Source organism: Marmota marmota, unplaced genomic scaffold (assembly GCF_001458135.2).
Source record: "Marmota marmota marmota unplaced genomic scaffold, marMar, whole genome shotgun sequence".
NCBI lineage: Eukaryota > Metazoa > Chordata > Mammalia > Rodentia > Sciuridae > Marmota > Marmota marmota.
Genome location: NW_025999932.1, coordinates 34,901,750 through 34,923,786, shown reverse-complemented (window position 1 = coordinate 34,923,786; position 22,037 = coordinate 34,901,750). Strand labels below are relative to the sequence as shown.

At 35.9% G+C, this 22,037-nt stretch overlaps 1 protein-coding gene across 1 annotated transcript in view; it reads left to right on the top strand.

Moving 5' to 3' along the window:
- The window catches only part of LOC107141006 (phosphatidylinositol 3,4,5-trisphosphate 3-phosphatase TPTE2-like), a 44,631-nt gene that overhangs the window by 17,747 nt on the left and 4,847 nt on the right, over window positions 1–22,037 (top strand). The window contains exons 10-14 of the mRNA XM_048801005.1: window positions 4,541–4,602; window positions 6,189–6,269; window positions 10,466–10,571; window positions 16,202–16,290; window positions 21,908–22,000. Coding sequence (XP_048656962.1) covers window positions 4,541–4,602; window positions 6,189–6,269; window positions 10,466–10,571; window positions 16,202–16,290; window positions 21,908–22,000 — 431 coding nt within the window. The remainder of the gene's footprint in view (window positions 1–4,540; window positions 4,603–6,188; window positions 6,270–10,465; window positions 10,572–16,201; window positions 16,291–21,907; window positions 22,001–22,037) is intronic.

The window sequence follows — 22,037 nt, the reverse complement described above, 5'->3', positions numbered from 1 at the left end:
TATATATATATATATATATATATATATATATATATATATATATATATCCCTGACTGAACAAACTTGCAAAAGATGTTGATATATATAAATATATAAAAGTCTATCCTTTTCAGTTGTTTTTTGTTTGTTTGAAGGACTGAAAAATAAAAGACAGTTGAAGAATTTCAGCTATTATAACATAATGGTTAAAAACACAGATTTTGAAATAAAATATCTGGGTTTGAATTCAAACTGTGTCATTTTTTTAAAATGTTTTTTAACTTGTTTATAGATATCTATTTATTTATTTATTTGTTTGTTTATATGTGGTGTTGAGAATCAAACCCAGTGCCTCACACATGCCAGGCAAGTGCGCTACTGCTGAGCCACAGCCCCAGCCCTCAAACTGTGTCATTTAATTATTATGTGGTATTGAGTAAATTATTTAAACTCTCTATGCCTTAGTTTTATGATATGTAAAATGCACATATTATGACAGTACAAACTTCATAGTTATGTTGTAAAGATTAAAATGAAATATGTAGAGTACCTGGCAAGAAATGACAATGACTCAATAATATTGGCTGTTATAGTATCCTTCAACATTATACCATCAGTTTATAATACTAAACTTATCTTTCCTTAACTTTATAGGTAAGCAATGAACAACTTTTTATTTAAATAATACAGGTGAATATTTAAACTTCTCTAGCATTTCAACGTGTTTTACTGAATGCTGCAAGGTATACCTTCATTTGTTGTATCACTGAGGCAGTCAAATTCTCAAAGGACTGTTTTTGTCTGAAGATCTTAAATAAGAAATTACTTCAATTAGATTTTAAGTGCTGTAAATAACTAAGGGACACACACACACTCACACATACACACACACCCCTACCCATTGTTGGTATGTGGATAATCACTTTAGTTTTCTGCTTTATAGAGTCGGAATTTGGAGTGTAAGTTCTACTTCGTGGGGAAGGATGACAGATACAGCTTGGAAAAGAAGTTTAAGGATTTTTATAAAAAGTCATAAAAGGTGGTATAAAGGAGGCAAAATTTTACCTTTGCCCCTTTAGGACTTTTCATCGGACCCTAAGAATCAAATTGACATATGACAGATTGACAGGAAAAAAACATACAAAAATTTTTTTTAATTATTTTATTTATTTATTTTACATTTTGACATATAGTACACAAATGGAATACAACTTCTCATTCCTCTAGCTGTACATAGTTTAGAATTACTCCAGTGATGTAATCATACATGTATGTAGGGTAATAATGTCTCTCTCTTTTTATCGTCCTTCCCATCCCCACAATCCCAACCCTCTCCTCACTCCCCTCTAGACAAACCAAAATTCCTTCATTCTTCCCTATCCCCCTGCCCCTGTCTAGATCAGCATCCACTTATCAGAGAAAACATCAGCTTTTGGTGTTTGGGAATTGGCTTATTTCACTTAGCATGATATTCTCTAACACCATCCATTTACCTGCAAATGCCATAATTTCATTCTAAGCCTAACCCTTAAAGAAGGCTGAGTAATATTTCATTGTGTATATGTACCACATTTTCTTTATCCATTCATCTGTTGAAGGACATCTAGGTTGGTTCCATAGTTTAGCCATTGTGAATTGAGCTGCTATAAACATTAATATGGCTAAGTCACTGTAGTATGCTAATTTTAAGTCCTTTGAGTATAAACCAAGGAGTGAGATAGCTAGGTCAAATGTTGGTTCCATTCCAAATTTTCTGAGGAATTTCCATACTGCTTTCCATAGTGGTTGCACCAATTTGCAGTCCCATCAACAGTGCATGAGTATACCTTTTTTCCCACATTCTTGCCAATACTTCTTATTGCTTGTATTATTGATAATTGCCATTCTGACTGGAGTGAAATGAAAGTTTAGAGTAGTTTTGATTTGTATTACTCTAATTGCTAGAGATGATAAACATTTTTTCATATGTTTGTTGATCAATTGTATTTCTTCTTCTGTAAAGTGTCTGTTCAGTTCCTTAGCCATTTATTGATTGGGTTATTTGAAAAACATACAAATTTATTTAAGTTTTATGTGGCACAAGAGCCCTTTTCAAGAAATGGAGACCTGTGGCTGGGGTTGTGGAGAAGCTATCATATTAACATCAATCTAACCTACTTGTTATAATTATATGGACTTTTATTTTATTCATTTATTTATATGTGGTGCTGAGAATTGAACCCAGTGCCTCACACATGCTAGGCAAGTGCTCTACCACTGAGCCACAACCATGTGAGGCACTGGATTTAATTCTCGGCACCACATATAAGTAAATGAATAAAATAAAGGTCCATCAACATCTAAAAAATATATTTAAAAAATTAGGACAAAAAATAATAATTATATTGAATAATCAACGTGTAAATCTATAAAATGTCAAAGTGAACAAAAAATTTTAATTTTATGAAAACTAAGTTGAATATTTTAGGAATATTCAATGAAGTTGAATGGCTACAACTAAAATTATAGCTGAATTAAATGCAAGAAAGATCACTATAAAACATTGTGAGAACAATTTTTTGGCATTTTTAAATTTGTTCTTTCTAGATGGGAGAACAATTCTAGTAGAAAAATCTAGAAGAATTCTGCACCTAGGTTTCTCTAAAGAATCTGAAATGAGAGATTATAGATGATACAGTAGCCTTTATACAGTAGGACTTGTTTTTTGAGAAAAGTTTCTGGGTAAGAGAACTCATACTTAAAAAGTTAAAGCCTTTGTTTGAAGTTTGAAGTTACAATAAAATATTTAAGGTATGTATATAGTATTTTTATAGTTCCCTACTTGCTTGACTGATAAAAGAACATCTACTATGTCTGTAGTTGTAATTATCCACAAGGATGTGAATCTGTTCATGGTATATCCATAATTGGTTAAGGAAATTTCCCAAAGTTTCTTTCAAGTGGGAAAAAAAAAAAGAGTTACAGAGACCCAGAGATGTCTTCCAAAATTGAAATATTAACAATCAATGCAGCTGAGAGACTGGCAGTTAATGAGCAGTAGCCTCTTTTTGGGAGGTGTGGGGGTATTGGGATTGAACTCGGGGACACTCAACCACTGAGCCACATTCCCAGCCCTATTTTGTATTTTATTCAGAGACAGGGTCTCACTGAGTTGCTTAGCACCTCTCTTTTGCTGAGGCTGATCACTTTGAACTCATGATCCTCCTGCCTCAGGCTGTGGAGCTGCTAGGATTGCAGGTGTCTACTTTCATGCCCAGCTCAGGCAGCTTTTATTGATTATAGCAAGAGGTAGTATAAACTGCTCTTTTATATGTATGAAGACACGAATGGGGTGACTCTGTTTTGTGCACAACTAGAGATATGAAAGATTGTGCTCTGTATGTATGTATGAAAAGATAGGATAGAGTAGAAAGTTTTGTGCCTCTCAGGTAAAAAAGTAGATTTGAATTACATAAAATAAGTTCAATGTGTATTATGTAAATCAAACGCTACAAATTATTGTATAAAAGAAGAAACATTTTTTTTCCGAAACTCAAATTTTGTATGACAGAAAAAAAATACAAATTGGAATAAAATAAGATACTTTGAGATGAAGTGTAGAAGCAGAGTCAAAGGTTTGCTTTAAAATGTTACAGCACAGAAAAAAGAGAAGACTGGTGATATAGCTTAGTGGTAGATTGCCTGCTGAGCATGCATGAGGCCCTGGGTTTGATCCTCAGTACTGCCATTTACTCTCACATAAAAAAGAAAGAGAGGGAAAGAAGGGAGGGAAGAAAAGAGAGAAATTGAACAAAAAAATACTGATAATTGTAGAATCTGGGAAACATATATAAGAATGCATTATACTATTCTCTCTACATTTGTTATATTTGAAAATTTTTTCTAATAACAATTTAAAACTCTAAAATGGAAGGACTAGTAGGTCTTGTAAATGCTTAGATGGTATTACAGGTTCAGCTTCTGTTTATCTTTCATTGGTGTTTTATTTATGTTAGTTACAAAAACACTGTATAATTAGTTTTTTTTGGCAGGGTACTGGGGATTGAACTCAGGGACACTCCACCACTGAGCCACATTCCCAGCCCTATTTTGTATTTTATTTAGAGAAGGGTCTCACTGAGTTGCTTAATACCTCACTTTTGCTGAGGCTGGCTCTGAACTCGAGATTCTCCTGCCTTGGCCTCCTGAACTCCTAGGATTACAGACATGTGCTACTGTGCTCAGTTAATTAATTAATTAGTTCTTAATAAGTAAGTAGCACTAGCTTTGGAATCTTCTAGAAGAGTCAATTGTATCTTCTGTTACTTCAACACCCAGCATTAGTGATGGAATAAAAATAAACACAAGAACATGTATTTCATGCCCATAGGACACAGAATTCCTAATGCAGTCACAGAGTAGTGAAACATCTTTGACTATTTCTGAGTTGAAATATTTGGGACAAACACTTTCAGGGTGAATGAAAACACAAATGAAATGAACTTTTTGAGTATTTCTGAGTATATTTTTATACTGTGTACTACAATGAACAAATGACTTCTTGAACTAACATATTTTCTAGGAAGAACTGGAACTATGGTTTGTGCCTGCCTTCTTGCCTGTGGAATGTTTTTAACTGCAGAGGTAGGAAAGACATTACTTACTGTACACTGTCTGGTTGAACTTGCTGATTCTGAAACATCACTTGTAGAATGTTAAGATGATTCTTTGAATTCTGGTGCTTAAGTGAAATTGGAGAGGTCGTTTTTAGGAAGCCTTGTTTTGATACCTCCTGGTTTATTGTAGTATTTATTATGTTTATTAAGTTTATTATGCAGTTAGTAACTGTCCTGAGTACCTCTAGACTGGAGTGATATCAGTGAGGCACAATATTTAATGGAATACCAAAAATATCAATAATTAAGACATATTACTGCAGAATTTTTAATTAGTAAAAATATCCATGATGTATATAATATCAACATTATTTTAAAAGGCAGGACTTGGTAGGGGCAGGATTAAAGTAAGAGAGGGAGAGCAAAGTTATGCAAATGCAAAAAACTCCAGGAATCAAGATGCTTCCCTCTCCTCACCACCAGTAACATGGCTTCTTCCTTCCTACAAGTTACTATCAGATTAATTAGATAAGTCTCCAAAGGACCTTGACCATCCTTAGAATTACTAAGTTGATAAAAAGTATTGTTTCCAACTCAAAACATAGTTTCTTCTGTATATTATTCTCTCTGCATAATCAATTTATGGAAATATGTGACCTCTGAAAATTTTTGAGGGGATAAGGTGGGCTGTTTCTACTTCTTAAAGCATAGTTTTCAGTTGTTTTACTGACAGGATCTTGCTGACAAGTTACACTTATAGGACACATCCCCAACAACTGTGCTCATCTCTTGGCCTAGGCTACAAAAAGAAGCTCTGGGTTCTACAAACTTGCTCAGCTTTCTAATCCCACTTTTTCTGTTTTTTAACTTGAGACACACAGGTTTTGAAAATGGGTGTTCAATCCTTGCTCTCCATGGCCCCTTGGGGATTAGGGCAGCACCATGTCTGTTCTCAGGCTGGATTGGCTGGGCCAATGCCTGACCCAACAAAAATGAATATACAAAGACACAGCTTTTCAAATTATGGATCATAAAAGTGAGTTGTTATAAAGTCTACTTATTGGATTATGTCCAGCATTTTTAATAAAAAGGAATAAGCAGAATAGAAAATATCAAAAAGTAAGCATTGTGTGTGTGTGTGCGTGCACACACACGTGTGCTAATATCATTAATGTGGGTTGTAGCTTCAAAAATTAAACATTTAAAAGCAGTTGATACAGAGCCTTAGCCTGACAGCTGGGGATCTGTGCCTTAGGTCTGTACTACTACTAACTGGCTGCAGTATCTCTACAGGTCACTTGGTTTTCACTTAACAGGCCACTTAACAGGTCACTTGGTTTTCATTTGACCTCAGTCTTCTCATTTGTAAAATGGCAGGTAGGAAGAAGTATTGTACCAGATGATTTACAGCTCTAAACTCCATGTGTAAATGAGTCTTTGAAATAGAGAAATCCTTGATATGGCTTCATTAATTTTGTTATTTGAGGTAGACTCTGTCCAAAGACTGCTAACTTAAGGAGATAGCATGCCCTTAGAAGCTTTAAGAATGCCTAACATAGAAAAGGGAAGAGTGCAGATGAACCATGGTTATATTGTCTGTCCCCTTTTCTGTAGGAAAGCCTTTATTTTTTTGGACAAAGACGAACAGATAAAAGCAAAAGCTCTAAATATCAAGGAGTAGAAACTCCTTCACAGGTAAGTTTTCTTTTTAAGAAGGAGAGTTCTTTGTGGGGTGGGTTACAATTGGTACCTGTTATTTGGTTTCATTTTAGACTCTTCTCCAGTGATCAGGCAACAACACTTGGGTGACTTGTCATAGACCTTGCTCTCTTCCAGAAGCTACAACGACCCCTCTGGTGCTATCTATACTGGCAAGCCCTGTGTTCTCCCCGGAGCATTCTCCTTTCCATTTCATATTCATGGTTGTTTACGGAACTCAGGATCTGATTATCCTTCGGAAGCTGGAAGGTCAATACCTAGCGTTCCAGACCCCTGAAGATTACTTAAAGTCACCAGCCTTTGATTTCCCTGTAAAGAGGAACCAAGTCTTTCACCAACTGCTCTAGGGCAATTGACAATTCATTGCTCATATAACATCACAAGGACTGTTTCTAGATGAATCCTCTGTGTGTGCGTGCGTGCCTACCCACAGCACAGGCATGCCACACAAGAGAGAGAGAGGGGGAGGGAGGGAGGGAGGGAGGGAGAGGGAAGAGAAGGTTGTATTACAAAACAGAATATAAAAGGGAAATAAACATTTTTCAAAAATTCTATAACATAGCAAACATTATTGCACTTTTACATACATTTCATTTAATACTTGTAACACTCATATGAAATGTATGCTATTATGCTATTTTTTCCTCTTAAAAACATTTTATTATGGAAATTTCCAAACATATACAAAAGTCCAGAGAATAATACAATAAATTCTTTTTTTAAATTGATTTTATTTTTTAAATACACAACAGCAGACTGTATTACAATTCTTATTATACATATACAGCACAATTTTTCATATCTTTGTATATAAAATATATATTCACGCCAATTCATGTCTTTACACATGTATTTTTTTTGCATTACAATTCTTATTACACATATATACCACAATTTTTCATATCTCTGTTTGTATATAAAGTAGGTTGACACCCAATTCGTGTCTTCATACATGTATTTTGGATAATGATGTCCATCACATTCCACCATCCTTGTTAATCCCCTGTTCCCTCCCTTTCCCTCCCACCCCCTTCTCTATCTAGAATTCATCTATTCCTCCCGTGCTCCCCCTCCATACCCCACTAATAAATTCTTTTGTAATCATCATACCATGTTTCATTTGCTCCCTCCCCATTCTTCTCAAAACCCTGAGAACCACTCTCCATTCCTTCATTTTTTAAATCTGGATCATTTTGAAAGAAATTTATCATCAGATCATTTTATTCCACAAGCATTTCAGTATGACATCTAACAGAAGAACATCTTAATGCCATTTATAATATCTAAAAATATTATATCTTAATAATACCTTAACAATATCAAACTTCTAGTTCATGTCTAAATTTCCATAGTTGTCTTAAATTCTTTTTCACTTTAGTTTACTTCAGTCAGGATCCAAAAAAGATCCACATATTCACTTGATTGCTATGTTTTTAGTTTAAAGATTTCTTGCCTCTTTTTTATTCCTTATAATTTGTTTATACCAGAAAACAAGACCTCTATACTATAGAGCTTACAAAATTCTAGATTTTGTTGAATCATGCTAAGGACTTTATATTCATTATCTCGTTTGGTATTCTGAATAACTCTGAGTAGGCACTAATATGATTCCCATTTTACAACCTGGGAAATTGAAGTTTAGCGAAATCAACATCTTGAACTAAGAGTCTAGATCTCTTGGATTCTGCAGCCCATTGTTGTCCATGTTGCCTTCTCTATATTGCCCTCAAACCAAGAGAAAACTGGTTGGGAATTCTTAAGTAGTTGTGGATATGGTTGTGAATGAGACTTTTTCTTCCAATAGTGATGGGAGCTGAATAGATGCCCTTGACCTTGTTAGTAGAATACTGTTACTACTGATTTTTAGATTGAGACAAAATAACTCAGCTTTACTACTACACTTTTCTTCCATAACCAACAACCACCCCACCACTACCAAAAATAAATAAATAAAAGGGAAAGATAGGGCTGGGTTGTGGCTCAGTGGCAGAAAGCTTGCCTCACACATGTGAGGCACTGGGTTTGATCCTCAGCACCACATAAAAATAAATAAAAAAATAAACATATTGTGTCTATATATAACTAAAAAAAAAAAACTTAAAAAAAAAGGAAAAGATAACCACAGACCCTAGGCTAAAAGTAATGCATGAACTTACCAAAGTCTAGCTCTAAAATCTGTAATGGCTCCCTGCTGCCAATGGCAGTGAAGTTTTAAGTTGCTACTCTTGGCTTCTACAATTTGATTGCTTCCACAATTTGGTTTGTGTGCATCTATGTCCCATACTCAGACACATTAGGACAGTCTGTTGTTTCCTAGCCTATCAATACTTTACACCCTCATTCATTGTCTCACATGGGTCCCTTTTCCTGTAGTCCCTTTCCTTTCCAGCATTTGCTTTTTCAGTTATAGTCTTTTGTGGGTTTTTGCTTTCCTGAGCTATATCCCCAGCCCTGTGCTGGGGTTTAGCTTAGTGGTAGAGCACTTGTCTGGCATGTGCAAGACCCTGGGTTCAGTGACCACACTGAAAAAAAAAAGTGGTGACTTTTGTATCTCCTTTAAAAGTAAGACTGTGTCTTGCCAGACTTCCTACCCTACACATCCCAAAGTGTCTCACCACTTTCCTGATATCTTCTTTGTACTGAGTTCTTACTATGTGTTGGTTGTATTAATTTCTGCAGCAGTGTGAGAGCAGCAATAGCTTGAAGGACCTGGTGGGTTAAAGCCTTTAGTGGAAGATGGAGAATCTGGTAGCAGGAACTTAGGGAATCTTAGATGTGTCTCCTTCAACAACTCAATCCCTATACATCTCACTTTCCCCTTCTGCACTCATGCAGTTTCCCTAATATTACTTCCAAACTGGCATACACTCTGATTCACTCTGATAGCAATGTAAGGACTCAGGTGAATGTTTGGGAAGTTTGTTGTCAAGGCCCCGGGCAAAGACACCTCTGTTGGGTAGTAATTCTTAAACACCACCACATTCTGCCCCTGCACTGTGGGCCATTCTAGTGAATGCACTGCATCCACTCTCAGGTTAACTTGTGGGAACCATTCCCCTGACTGCCCTTCTAATGAGAAGTATGCTAGTCAGCTTTTCATTTCTGTGACCAAAATACCTGATACAAACAACTTGGAGGAGTAAATTGTTTTGTCTCACAGTTTCAGAGATATTAGTTCATGGTTAACTGCCTCCACTTCTCTGAGCCTGAGGTGAGGCAGAACATCATGGCAAATGGGTATGGCAGAGGAAAACTGTTCAGTTCATGGAAGCTGGGAAGCAGAGAGAGGAAGAAGAGCCAGGGATAAGATATAGTCCCGAAGGGCTCTCCCCCAGGGACATACCTCCTCCAACCCTGCCTTACCTGCCTACAGTTTCCATACCTCCCAATAATCTGTTCAGCTATCAGTGGATTAATCCACTGATGAAGTCAAAGCCCTCATCATCCAATCACTTCCCAAAAGCTCCATATCTGAACATTGCTGCACTGAGGACCAAGTCTTCAACACATGAGCTCTTGGGGAACATTCCAGATCCAAACCATACAGGAAGTATGGCACTTAATTTTATTAGCACATCCCAGTTGATTCATCCCAGAACTCTTCAAATCCTTGAAGAAAGATCCTTGAGCAACTTGCCATAGGGGAAGAATGAGACTGAGAGAATTCCAAGGTTTCCTTGCAAAAACAGAATTTGAAAAATGGAAAGTGAAGAAACTACCTAGCAGGGACAGAGATGAATGACATCTAATTAACTGCTGATATAGGGATGTTTTCCTCTGAGGACTTTTTGTATATTGTTCTCCCATAACTGGGAAATTACTCTCCACCAAACCACAAACCTTCCTCTAACTCAGTCATAAACTAAGCTTCTACCCCCATATTGATAATATTCTAGATGGTTCATTGATTAGTTACCCTTTCAATCATAAGAAGCCTGAGAACAAGAACTGGCTCCTTTCATATCACTTCTTCACAGCACTGAATTCCATCATAGATATTTAGTTGTAAGACCCTAGCATAAAAATACCTAGTTATGTGATGGCATACTGTGTTTCCTTAATTTCCTACTACCCTTAATAGGCCCTTTTCAAAAGAGAGAGGTTTTGATTAATTAGGAATTCTGACTGTAGATCTTTAATTCTCATGTAATTGAGGCTTCTTTGCTTTGCAGAGTAGATATGTGAGGTATTTTGAAAAAGTGAAAAGTGACTACAAGTGGGATCTACCTCTAAGACAAAATTTCATTATAAAAAATTTCATCATTTATTCAATTCATGGTAAGTGCTTTATTTATAATTGACGGGTTGGGTAGGAGGGCCAGTGTTCCCACTACTTGGGAACATAGTTATATACACAGATTATTCTAACCCATCGCTGTATTTTTACATTTCTTCACACATGAACTCCTCCCCCTGGAATTGTCCATTTTGACAGGCAGTGAGTAGTCACATTGACAACTCTTAGATGTCCCTCTTTTTCCCTTTCCTATCATCAGTTTGAAGAGAGAGGGCTCTATCTCTTCCCTTCACTTCCCTTCCCTTCTCTCCTGTTCTTATTGCTCCCTTGGCCTCAGCCCAGAGTAGACATTTCAAGGCAGATCCTTTGGTGGAGGGAAGAAGGTCCTGTGAGCACTCAAGACTACTTCTTTCCCATACCCACCTCTGTTTCAGTTTCATCTTGGCAGAGGTGTCCCCATATCATTTTATCACCTACTCCTTTCAGAGACCCTTTTTTCTCATCACCAGAGTCTCTCCCTTTCTCCTCTCTCCTCTTCCTATAACCCTCACCCCCAGCATCTCCATAAAGATGTCTTAAATACCTGATCAGTAAATATTTATTTATTTATTGTCACATAACTATTGAGTACCTGTTTGGGGCCAGGTCCTGTGCTAGTGTTCCCTGCCTTTAAGGAGTCCCTGCGTGGTTGACAGAGGAAAGAAATAAGAATATAAAGAGCAGACCACAGTGTTAGAGTACACAGAGATGGGGTGAGTTTTTAGAAAAGCTTCCTAAGGGGAAGCACTTGGCTCCCTTCTACATGAAGCTAGATGAAAACGAAAAGGATTGGGAGAAAGTGGGGAGAGTGTCTTCTAACCCCCTAGCTGCTACCAAGTATTACCAGGAAGAACAATCCTTACCAACTTCCCAAGAACCAACTACTTGACTGCTTCTGGAATGCAAGGAGAGAGACGCTATGGCTGAAAACCACCATTACCCAGGGAAGTTGGGAAAATTGTTCAGATTATCCATCTCTGGGATGTAAAAAAGGACAGGAAGCAGGGAGAGGAATGGGCTCCAACCCCACATCTCTTTCTTCACCCCCTCCTGTGCTTCCCCTGCACAGTTCACTTTCAGGGGAGGTGGAAAAACAGGGGATGGAACCTCACCACTCCACTGCCAGGGAGGCAGCAAGGGGGCAATGCTTCTGAAACTTTCAAGCAAAACTCTTAAACCAGCCAGATGGAAGACCATAGGAAGGTACCAAGTGCTGGCAGGGTCCTAGCATCCACCGATACAGCCTAGGCTGTAGTCTGGCCTTCTGAGGCCATAATACTTTATTTGACATTTTGTCCAATTTATCAGAAATGAAAAAAGTCTTTGACATATAAATAAAAACTGCAGAGATATTGTTCATTAAAATATAAAATACTTTTTTTTTCAAATTATTTACAGTTTTACTTCCCCCAGGAATTTGGATGGATTACCACAAACAAATACATAGGTTTCTGGCTTTTGAAAGCAAACTCAATGTTCCTATGGAAAATTTTGATTTATGTTCCAAATAAGCACACTGCAAGCTCTCTTGAAACCCAGCCTGTCCTAACAGGAGACTGCCTGGGTACATGAATGAGCAACTGTTTGGGAAAAGACTTTTAGACTGCCAAGTCCACCATGACTGCTTCATGGCACCTGTGAGGGACAGAGCTGTAGTGGAGCCTAACACAGACCTAACTCAAAACCCCAACTGGAATCAGACATTACACAAGGAGAGATTCCAGGCTTATCCAACAGGTAGTAAAGATTGGGGACAGCAGTGCCTCAATCCCCTTCCTTTCCACACTCAGTGGGACCCACCAAAAAGATGAAGACTAATGTTTTTTCTGCAGCATGAGAGGCAACACATTGTGCTGTGGGAGCCACTTCTTCCTGAGAAAATTTAGCTCTAACTACAAAGGGTCATGACAGCCTGTGTAATACCTGATTGTATACTCTGCCTTAATATCCTCTTTGTTATCAATGGGAATAACAGTATCTATACAAACCCTAGTACTAAACTGTTCCACACAGGCAAGAGACATTTAGTCTATGAAATTTTAATGATTTCTCCAATGTAAACAATGAGAATCATTTCTCAAAAATTTAAGCTTAAAAATATTTTAATAAATTCTCAAATTTTATTTACTACCTTAGTCTGATATTATAAGACTGGGACTGCTCTCTTAATAATGTTTTGAATTTTATTTAACCCCATGGAGACACTGTTTATTTAAAGCTATAAGGTACAGATCTTGAGAACAGAGGAACTAATCCAAATCTATAAGCACTGAAGGTGAATTCTAGTGGGTTCAATGGGCCAAGATGAAATGGAGAACTTTAAAGTCAAACTTGAGATTCCTCATGGAGACTTCCAGATAGAAGCTCAAGATTATGACCATAACTGGTCATTATTGTATGGGTTTTATTTGTAGAACAGACCTATGGAGGCCTATATGGCAGAGCAAAATTCTTCCTGGGCTCGTGTAAATACTCAGTTTAAACCTAACGAGATTAGTCTATTTTGGAATAAAAATAATCTTTGTGTAAGATGTGTGAAAAACTCTGAAATGAGTAATCTTTTGTCCAGAGCACCCTTCTAGAATTATCTCTACTTTTCATTGTCTTTAAGCTATTTTATAGCTCTTTTAAGCTGTGTAAAATTGATAATAATACAAAAATAATTTTTCCATGCAAATGAAAATTAGTTGTATCAAGTGGAATACATCTATTTGTATATTCAGTACATCATATTGATTAATGTGTAGTATTTTGAGCCAACTATATGTAACATTTTATTGGTTTCTCATTTATTTTATGACTTAAATCCAAATTTTGACAAGTGTTTAAAAAAATTCAAGGTACATGGCAGTATTATGGCAAAGGGGGGATAATACATTCATATTTGTATATTTACACATATATAAAATTCTGAGGAATATATATTCATATTTGATTATACATGCAAAAGAAAAAGAAGTTAATATGAGTGATTATATATTTGGGACTGAGGAACTACATAGGTGAAGAGTGGGTGAGATGGAGACCTATCACTTCATGCTATTTTTTAATTTTTATTTTTAAGTTATGCAGATACTTTTGCATGAGTTTTCAATGTATGGGAATTTAAGGGCTCAAATCAATATTCTTTACTTCTCATGTGATAAGCATTTGACTTAGTTTAGTTATACATTTTACTGACTTCTTATAGACATCAGTAGAAAGTCTGCAATAAGAATGGGACAGAGGGAACTGACTGAAAAAAACATGATTTCTTTTTTTTTATTAGTTGTTCAAAACATTACAAAGTTCTTGACATATCATATTTCATACATTTGATTCAAGCGGATTATGAACTCCCATTTTTACCCTATATATATATTGCAGATTCACATCGGTTACACATCTACTTTTTTACCTACTGCCATACTAGTGTATTTTGTATTCTGCTGCCTTTCCTATCCTTTACTATCCCCCCTCCCCTCCCCTCCCCTTCCATCTTCTCTCCCTACCCCATCTACTATAATTCATTTCTCTCTCTTGTTTTTTTTCCCCTTTCCCCTCACTTCCTCTTATATGTAATTTTGTATAACAATGAGGGTCTCCTTCCTTTACCATGCAATTTCCCTTCTCTCTCTCTTTCCCTCCCACCTCTTGTCCCTGTTTAGTGGTGATCTTCTTCTCATGCTCTTCCTCTCTATTCTGTTCTTAGTTGCTCTCCTTATATCAAAGATGACATTTGTCATTTGTTTTTTAGGGATTGGCTAGCTTCACTTAGCATAATCTGCTCTAGTGCCATCCATTTCCCTGCAAATTCCATGATTTTGTCATTTTTTAGTGCAGAGTAATATTCCATTGTGTATAAATGCCACATTTTTTTTATCCATTCATCTATTGAAGGGCATCTAGGTTGGTTCCACAGTCTAGCTATTGTGAATTGTGCTGCTATGAACATTGTTGTAGCAGTGTCCCTAGAGTACGCTCTTTTAAGGTCTTTAGGGAATAGTCCAAGAAGGGCAATAGCTGGGTCAAATGGTGGTTCCATTCCCAGCTTTCCAAGGAATCTCCATATTGCTTTCCAAATTGGCCTCACCAATTTGCAGTCCCACCAGCAATGTACAAGTGTACCCTTTTCCCCACATCCTCGCCAGCACTTGTTGTTGTTTGACTTCATAATGGCTGCCAATCTTACTGGAGTGAGATGGTATCTTAGGGTGGTTTTGATTTGCATTTCTCTGACTGCTAGAGACGGTGAGCATTTTTTCATGTACTTGTTGATTGATTGTATGTCCTCCTCTGAGAAGTGTCNATGCCTTAAATTTCTTTTGTCTGTCTAATTGCTCTGGCCAGTGTTTCGAGGACTATATTGAATAGAAGTGGTGATAGAGGGCATCCCTATCTTGTTCCAGATTTTAGAGGGAATGCCTTCAATTTTTCTCCATTCAGAATGATGCTAGCCTGAGGCTTAGCATAGATAGCTTTTACAATGTTGAGGTAAGTTCCTCTTATCCCTAGTTTTTCTAGTGTTTTGAACATAAAGGGATGCTGTACTTTGTTGAATGCTTTTTCTGCGTCTATCAAGATGATCATATGGTTCTTATCTTGAAGTCTATTGATGTGGTGAATAACATTTATTGATTTCCGTATATTGAACCATCCTTGCATCCCAGGGATGAATCCTACTTGATCATGGTGCACAATTTTTTTGATGTGTTTTTGTATCTGATTTGCCAGAATTTTATTGAGGATTTTTGCATCTAAGTTCATTAGAGATATTGGTCTGTAGAAAAAACATGATTTCTAAGGACACATTGATAACATGGTGTTAATGACACACTTAAATGAAAACAGAATATGAATTGAGTAATTGAGAATGATTAATATATGACTATTAGATTATTTGTCAAAGTGAAATATGCAGGATGAAAGGAAGGGGAAAAAATCAATTGGAGGCTTCAGAAACCAAGTCTTTAAGAAAATGCTGAAGGAAGTGGGTCATTTGAACCAAAAAAGAGGGAACTAAGATTATTTATCTGTAAGGGCTGAGATTGTGGCTCAGCAGTAGAGCGCTCCCCTAGAATGAGCAGGGCCTGGGTTCGATCCTCAGCACCACATAAAAATAAAGGGTATTGTGTTGTGTCTATCTACACCTAAAACATAAATTTTTTTTTAAAAAGATCATTTATCTGTAAATATGTACTAAACTTCACAGGAATATTTGCATATAAATCTCCCATATTTTCATAGAGGTTGCTGTAGGAAATGGACTTAAAATAGAGCAACAGGAATGTAGACATTTATTATTTAAAAACATTATGATTAGAAGTCTGAATAAAGCAATGCATTAGCAAAAAGGGTTGCAAATCACCTTCCCTAATTCTTTTTTTACAGAAAGGTAAGCAATGGGATTCTAATTCTTAGAAGCTGAACTACACATATTTTTCCTCTTTTTCTCCAATCTTAATAAATTCTGCTTTAGGAGACAGAATTGAGCTTGAATACTTGTTTTTCAAAACAAAATTCATGCAAGACCAAATGATCCGATATCACTATTATGGTAGCTTGGAAAACTTTTTCTCTTTTTAATCCATAAAGTTAATTGGCACGACATTACTCTTTGCTCTAACCAGCATATCTTTTTACTTTTATTCAGGTGTTGGAAAAGGCAATGGAACTGATCTAAAAATACATATAGTAATGCATCGGAAGACTGTCTTTTCTTCTAGTTCCAGTAACTGTAGGGTAAGAGAAAGCAATGATCCAAAAATTCTGGTGTTTATTTTAAAGCTCAATGTCAAATCAGCCTGTTGACCTGCCCAAATCATCACTCACCACAGAGAGATGCCCTGTTGCTTTCTGGTTACCACCTAACCTGGTACTTGGTTTGGATGCAAATTAGAAATAAGTGTACTTTTTCAGAGCATTTTCCAGAATTTTAGCCAGTTCAGAGAGTTGTTTTGCTTTTACTTTTCCATAAATGTTAAGCATACTCCCAGAAATCTGTCAAGATTTGAATTCATCTATCTGGTCAGCTTTTGCCATGTTATCTTCTTGGTAATTTTATCTTTTATTGTATAGAACTGATTCTCAAAATTTAGTATGACTGGGAGCTTGTAAAGAGGCACATTTTTTTAGATTGTACCTCCAAAGTATGATTCAGGAAATCTGGAATGGGGCCCAGAAATTAGCAATGTCCCCAGTAATTCTAACTCACACGTTCTATGGAGTGGCATCCTGAGAGTATACAAGAGTATATGGAGTACACAGAAACTTCTTTACCAAAAGCAATGGGGGCTGAGAGGCAAGGTTTAGCTAAAATGTAAAAGAAATGTGTAAGATTATAGACATTTTCTGAAACAATAAGAAAGTTTCCTTTGTGGATCTAAGAACATAAACTTTTAGAATCCCCTCCTGGGTTCTTGTTTCAAGTTCTTTTACCAACATTATTACCCTTTCCAACCCTACTTTAAAAAAATTTTTTTTTCCTCCCCTCACTGGGGGCATTCACCTAGGCCTAATCCTTAGCTTTCTGTTCTTTGTAAATACTCTATTCTTTTTTATAATAATTATTAATGCATATTAATTGTAAAAATTGGTGAGTTTCATTGTGACATTTCCACATATGCATATATGGTATTTTTATCATGTCCACCCTCTCTTCAACTCTCTCTTCCCCTCCCCTCTTCCCCTTCTCCCTCTGGTTTCCTTTCCTAATAGTCACTCTTCTATTTTCAGGTCACTTTTTTTTTTCTTTTCTAGTTTTCACATATGAAAGAAAACATGTGATACTTGATACTTGTCTTTCTATGTCTGGCTTATTTCACTTAAATGATATCCTCTAGTTCCATTCATTTTCCTGCTTATAACATGATTTCATTCTTCTTTATTACTGAATAATACTCCATTGTGTATATATACCACATTTTCTTTATCCATTCATCTGTTGATAGGCACGTAGGTAGATTCCATAGCTTGGCTATTGTGTATAGTGATGCAGTAAACATGGGTATGCAGGTATCTCTTTTGTATGTTGACTTTATTTCCTTCTGATATATACTCAGGAGTGGGATAGCCAGGTCTCTTTTTAGTTTTTTGAGGAAACATCATACTGATTTCCATAGTAGCTGTATGTATGTTCAGCTCTACCAACAATCTGTGTGTTCCTTTTTCTTCCTATCCTCACCAGCATTAATTTTTTGTATTTTTCATAATAACCACTCTGACTGAAGTGAGATGGAATTTCAATGTAGTTTGGATTTGCATTTCAGTGATAGCTAAAGATTATGAGTACTTTTCATATATTTATTGGCCATTTGTACTTCTTTTGAGAAGTATCAACCTCATTTGCCCATTTTTAATGTTGAACTACTTGACCTTTTAAGTTTTTTGAGTTCTTTATGTATTCTGATACCAATCTTCTGTCAGGTGAATAGCTACTAAATATTTTCTCCCACTATATAGGTTGTTTCTTCACTCTGTTGATTGTTTCCTGGCCATGCAGAAGTTTCTTATGTTGATGCAATCTCAGTTGTCAATTCTTCCCTTTGTTTCCTGAGATATTATAATCCTATTCAGGAAATCATTGTCTATACCAATCTCTCAGAGTGTTTCCCCTATGATTTTCCTTTAGTAGTTTCAAAGTTTCAGGTCTTATATTAAGGTCTTTGGTCTACTTTTAGTTGATTTTTATACAGGATAAGATAGGGGTCTAGTTTCAATCTTCTGTTCTTGTTAAAGTAAAGAAATAACAACAAAAAAAACTAGGAATTAATAGAATCAAGGAAGTTTTTTGGTTATCTGATAAGTGGATATTCAGTTTTCCAAGTACCATTTGTTGAAGAGTCTGTCTTTTCTTCAACTTATGTTTTTAACATCTTTGTTGAGAATCAGATGGCTGTAGAGGCATGGCTTTATTTCTGGGTTCCTTATTCTATTATATAAGTCTATATGTCTTTTTTATGTCAATACCATGCCATACAGTGACTCTATATTTTGAGATCAGATATTGTGATGCTTCCAGCATTGTTCTTTTTGCTCAAGATTGTTTTGTCCATTCACAGTCTTTTGAACTTCCAAATGAATTTTAGTGTTGTTTTTTTTTTCCAGTTCTGTGAAGAATGTCTTTTTTTTCTGTCACTGGAATTTTGATGGGGATTGCATTGAATTTGTAGATGATTTTGGCAGTGTGGCCATTTTAACAATATTAATTCTTCCAATATTAATAATTCCATGAACATAGAATGTCTTTTCATCTTCTAATGTCTTCTTTAATTTCTTTCTTCAGTGTTTTATAATTTTCATTGTAGAGGGCTTTTCCCATTTGGTTAGGTTTATTTCTAGGGTTTTCTTCTTTTTTTTTCCTTTGAGGCTATTATACATGGGATTGTTTTCTTGATTTCTTTCTCAACAAGTTCATTATTGGTGTATAGAAAAGCTACTGATTTTTTAATGTTGATTTTGTCTCCTATTACTTTGCTGGATTTGTTTATTAGTTCTAAGAACCTTTTAGTGGAGTATTCCAAGTATAGAATCATATCATATGTAAAGAGTAGTGATGTAACTTCTTCCTTTCCTGTTTATATCCCTTTTATTTCTTTCTCTTTCCTAATTGCTCTTGATAAAATTTCAAGTACTACATTGAATAAGAGCAGTGATAGTATATACCCTTTTCTTGTTCCTCATGTTAGAGGAAGTGTTTTCAGTTCTTCTCTATATAGTATAATGTTGTCTATTGGTTTGTCATATTTTGAGGTATGGTCCTTCTATTGCTATCTTATTCAGGGCTTTCTTAATGAAGGGCTGTTGAATTTTATTGAAGGTTTTCTCTGCATCTGTTCAGATGGTCATGTGATTTTTTTTATCCCTGACTCTATTTATGTGCTGTTTAATATTTATTGATTTGCATATTTGAACCAATCTTGCAACCCAAAAATGAAATCAGTTTGATCATGGTATATGACCTTATTAATGTGCTATTAAATTCAATTTGCAAGTATTTTATTGAGGATTTTGCATTATCAGGGATATTGGTTTATAGTTTCCTTTTTGTTGTTGTATTGTGCCCTTCTCATGTTTTGGTAGCAGGGTAATAATACTTACTGGTTTCATAGAATGGGTTTGAAAGGGATCCTTACCTTCCTATTTTATGGAATAGTTTGAGGAACATTGATATTAGTTCTTCTTTAAAAGTCTGGTGAAATTCAGCAGTAGATCTGCCAGTCCTGAGCTTTTTGTTGTTTGGAGACTTTTTATTCCTACTTCAAACTCACTGCTTATTATTGATCTACTTATATCCTTTGATTCAATTTTGATAGGCCATATGTGTCCAGAAATTTGTCCATTCATCTAGATTTTCCAATTTGTTGGCATTTAGCTTTTCAAAATATTGCTTAATGACCCTCTGGATTTCAATAGTATCTGTTTTAACACCGCCTTTTCCCCTCTAATTTTACTTACTTCAGCATTCTTACTCTTTCTTTTGGTTACTTTAGTTAAGGGTTTGTCAATTTTGTTTTATCTTTCAAAAATCAACTCTTTCATCAATCCTTTGTTCTTTTGGTCTCTACTTCATTTGCAAATACTCTTTTCTTGGTTTTACTCATCCATTCCTCTTCTTTAAAATATCATTTGTTCTTTGAGCAGATATTTGAGCATCTTCTGTGTAGTAGATACAAGAAAGACAACAAGGTCAATCTGTATCCTAACAATTTATGCACATTAATCAATTATGATTTATCAATCATGATTTATCAAATGAGCTTTTTCACTGTTTCTGCAAATGCCACAATATACTTCCTCTCAGGTCATAAAATTTGATATTGTCTTTGAGTCTTTATTTGCCTTGGCCCCCCAAATCCAATTAATCACCAATTAATCACCAATGCAGATTCTATCTTTGAAAATTCTCATTACTTTCTCTTCCTTTATGTTCCCACTGCCACTTCCAAGGTTTCTACAGTAGCCTTCTTGCCCTTTCTCCTTATGCAATACAGTGTGTGGAGTTCTATAATATGTATCCAGAAATACTGCTCTCATTTCAAAAAGCTGTAGGTAGAGAAGAAAACACACAGTATGTCTATGGTCATGCCAGGTAACATATTTGACTAAACATTTCTATCTGTGAAATAAAGATCACATCTAAGTGTTGTGAAAATTAGAATTACTAAATAAATGGCATAGATGATAATTATCAGGTCACCTTTTTTTTTCAAAGAGAGAGAGAGAGAATTTTTTTAATATTTATTTTTTAGTTTTCGGCGGACACAACATCTTTGTTTGTATGTGGGGCTGAGGATTGAACCCGGGCCGCACGCATGCCAGGCGAGCGCGCTACCGCTTGAGCCACATCCCCAGCCCATCAGGTCACCTTTTGTCACACAGGAAATGACGCACTAGTTTTCTACAACTATACTCTTATTTCCCTGGCTCATGAGTGCTCACGATATGATATCCCTAACATACCTAAGCTTATTTGTATCAATAACTTGACCTATAGACTCCATTTAAGTAGCATGGGTCATCCCCTCTGGCTCTTGGAACATGACTCTAATTTCTACTTCATATTTTTGCTGGTCTTTCCCCCCATGTTCAGACTATTCCTTTATCCCCATCTTTTCATGCCCAACTCAAGTTCTACCTCCTTGGTGAAGCTCTCTCATTCAATATCTCCTGTTCATACCCCTGTCTCCACAATGCTGAACAGTACACGCAATCTTCATATACAGCTTGACACTCAATTATTTATCATTCTAGTATTGTTCCTTATATATACAACTCCTTGAAGGGACAGAATCTGTGCCTTCTGTATTTTTCAAAGGGACTAATATAGACCATTCTTAATGTGGATGCCATTATTATATGATGAAAAAATCACTAATGAAGAAATACTTAATATAGTTTCAAAGCTTCCCAGAAACTTGACCTATCTTTGGTCACTCCATCCATCAGCCAGCAATGGACAAGATCTTTGATAAAACATCTGCTATGCACTGTTTTTTGAATAACAATGCCAGCTTTAAAATTTGGCTTCATAGTGCATTCTTAGAAGAGGTCTCAATATATGAAAATCAGATGATATACTTTAAACAGTATGTTTATACTTGGTTAAACTCTAGTAGAAAATCAAATACTTTGCTCTCAACAGTGCCTCATTCTAACTCTCAAACAGGTAGGGATAGCTCAGTAGTATCGCAGCTTCACAGAAATGATGATTAGCATTTACTTATACATGAAATGACTGGGCTATGAGACCAAGAGTACTTGATAAGTTTAGGAAGTCTGGGTAAGTGAAAACAAACTTCATTATTATACTTATCATCAACTGGGTTCTTGGTTCTGAATTTCATGTGTTTATTCACAGATATTTCATGACATTGAATCAGACAGAGTAATATTTATTATAATCAACAGTCCAGTTCTGTATGATGATGTGAAAGTGCAGTTTTTCTCCACAGTGAGTAATCAAGAAACAAACTCTGCCATTGTTATTT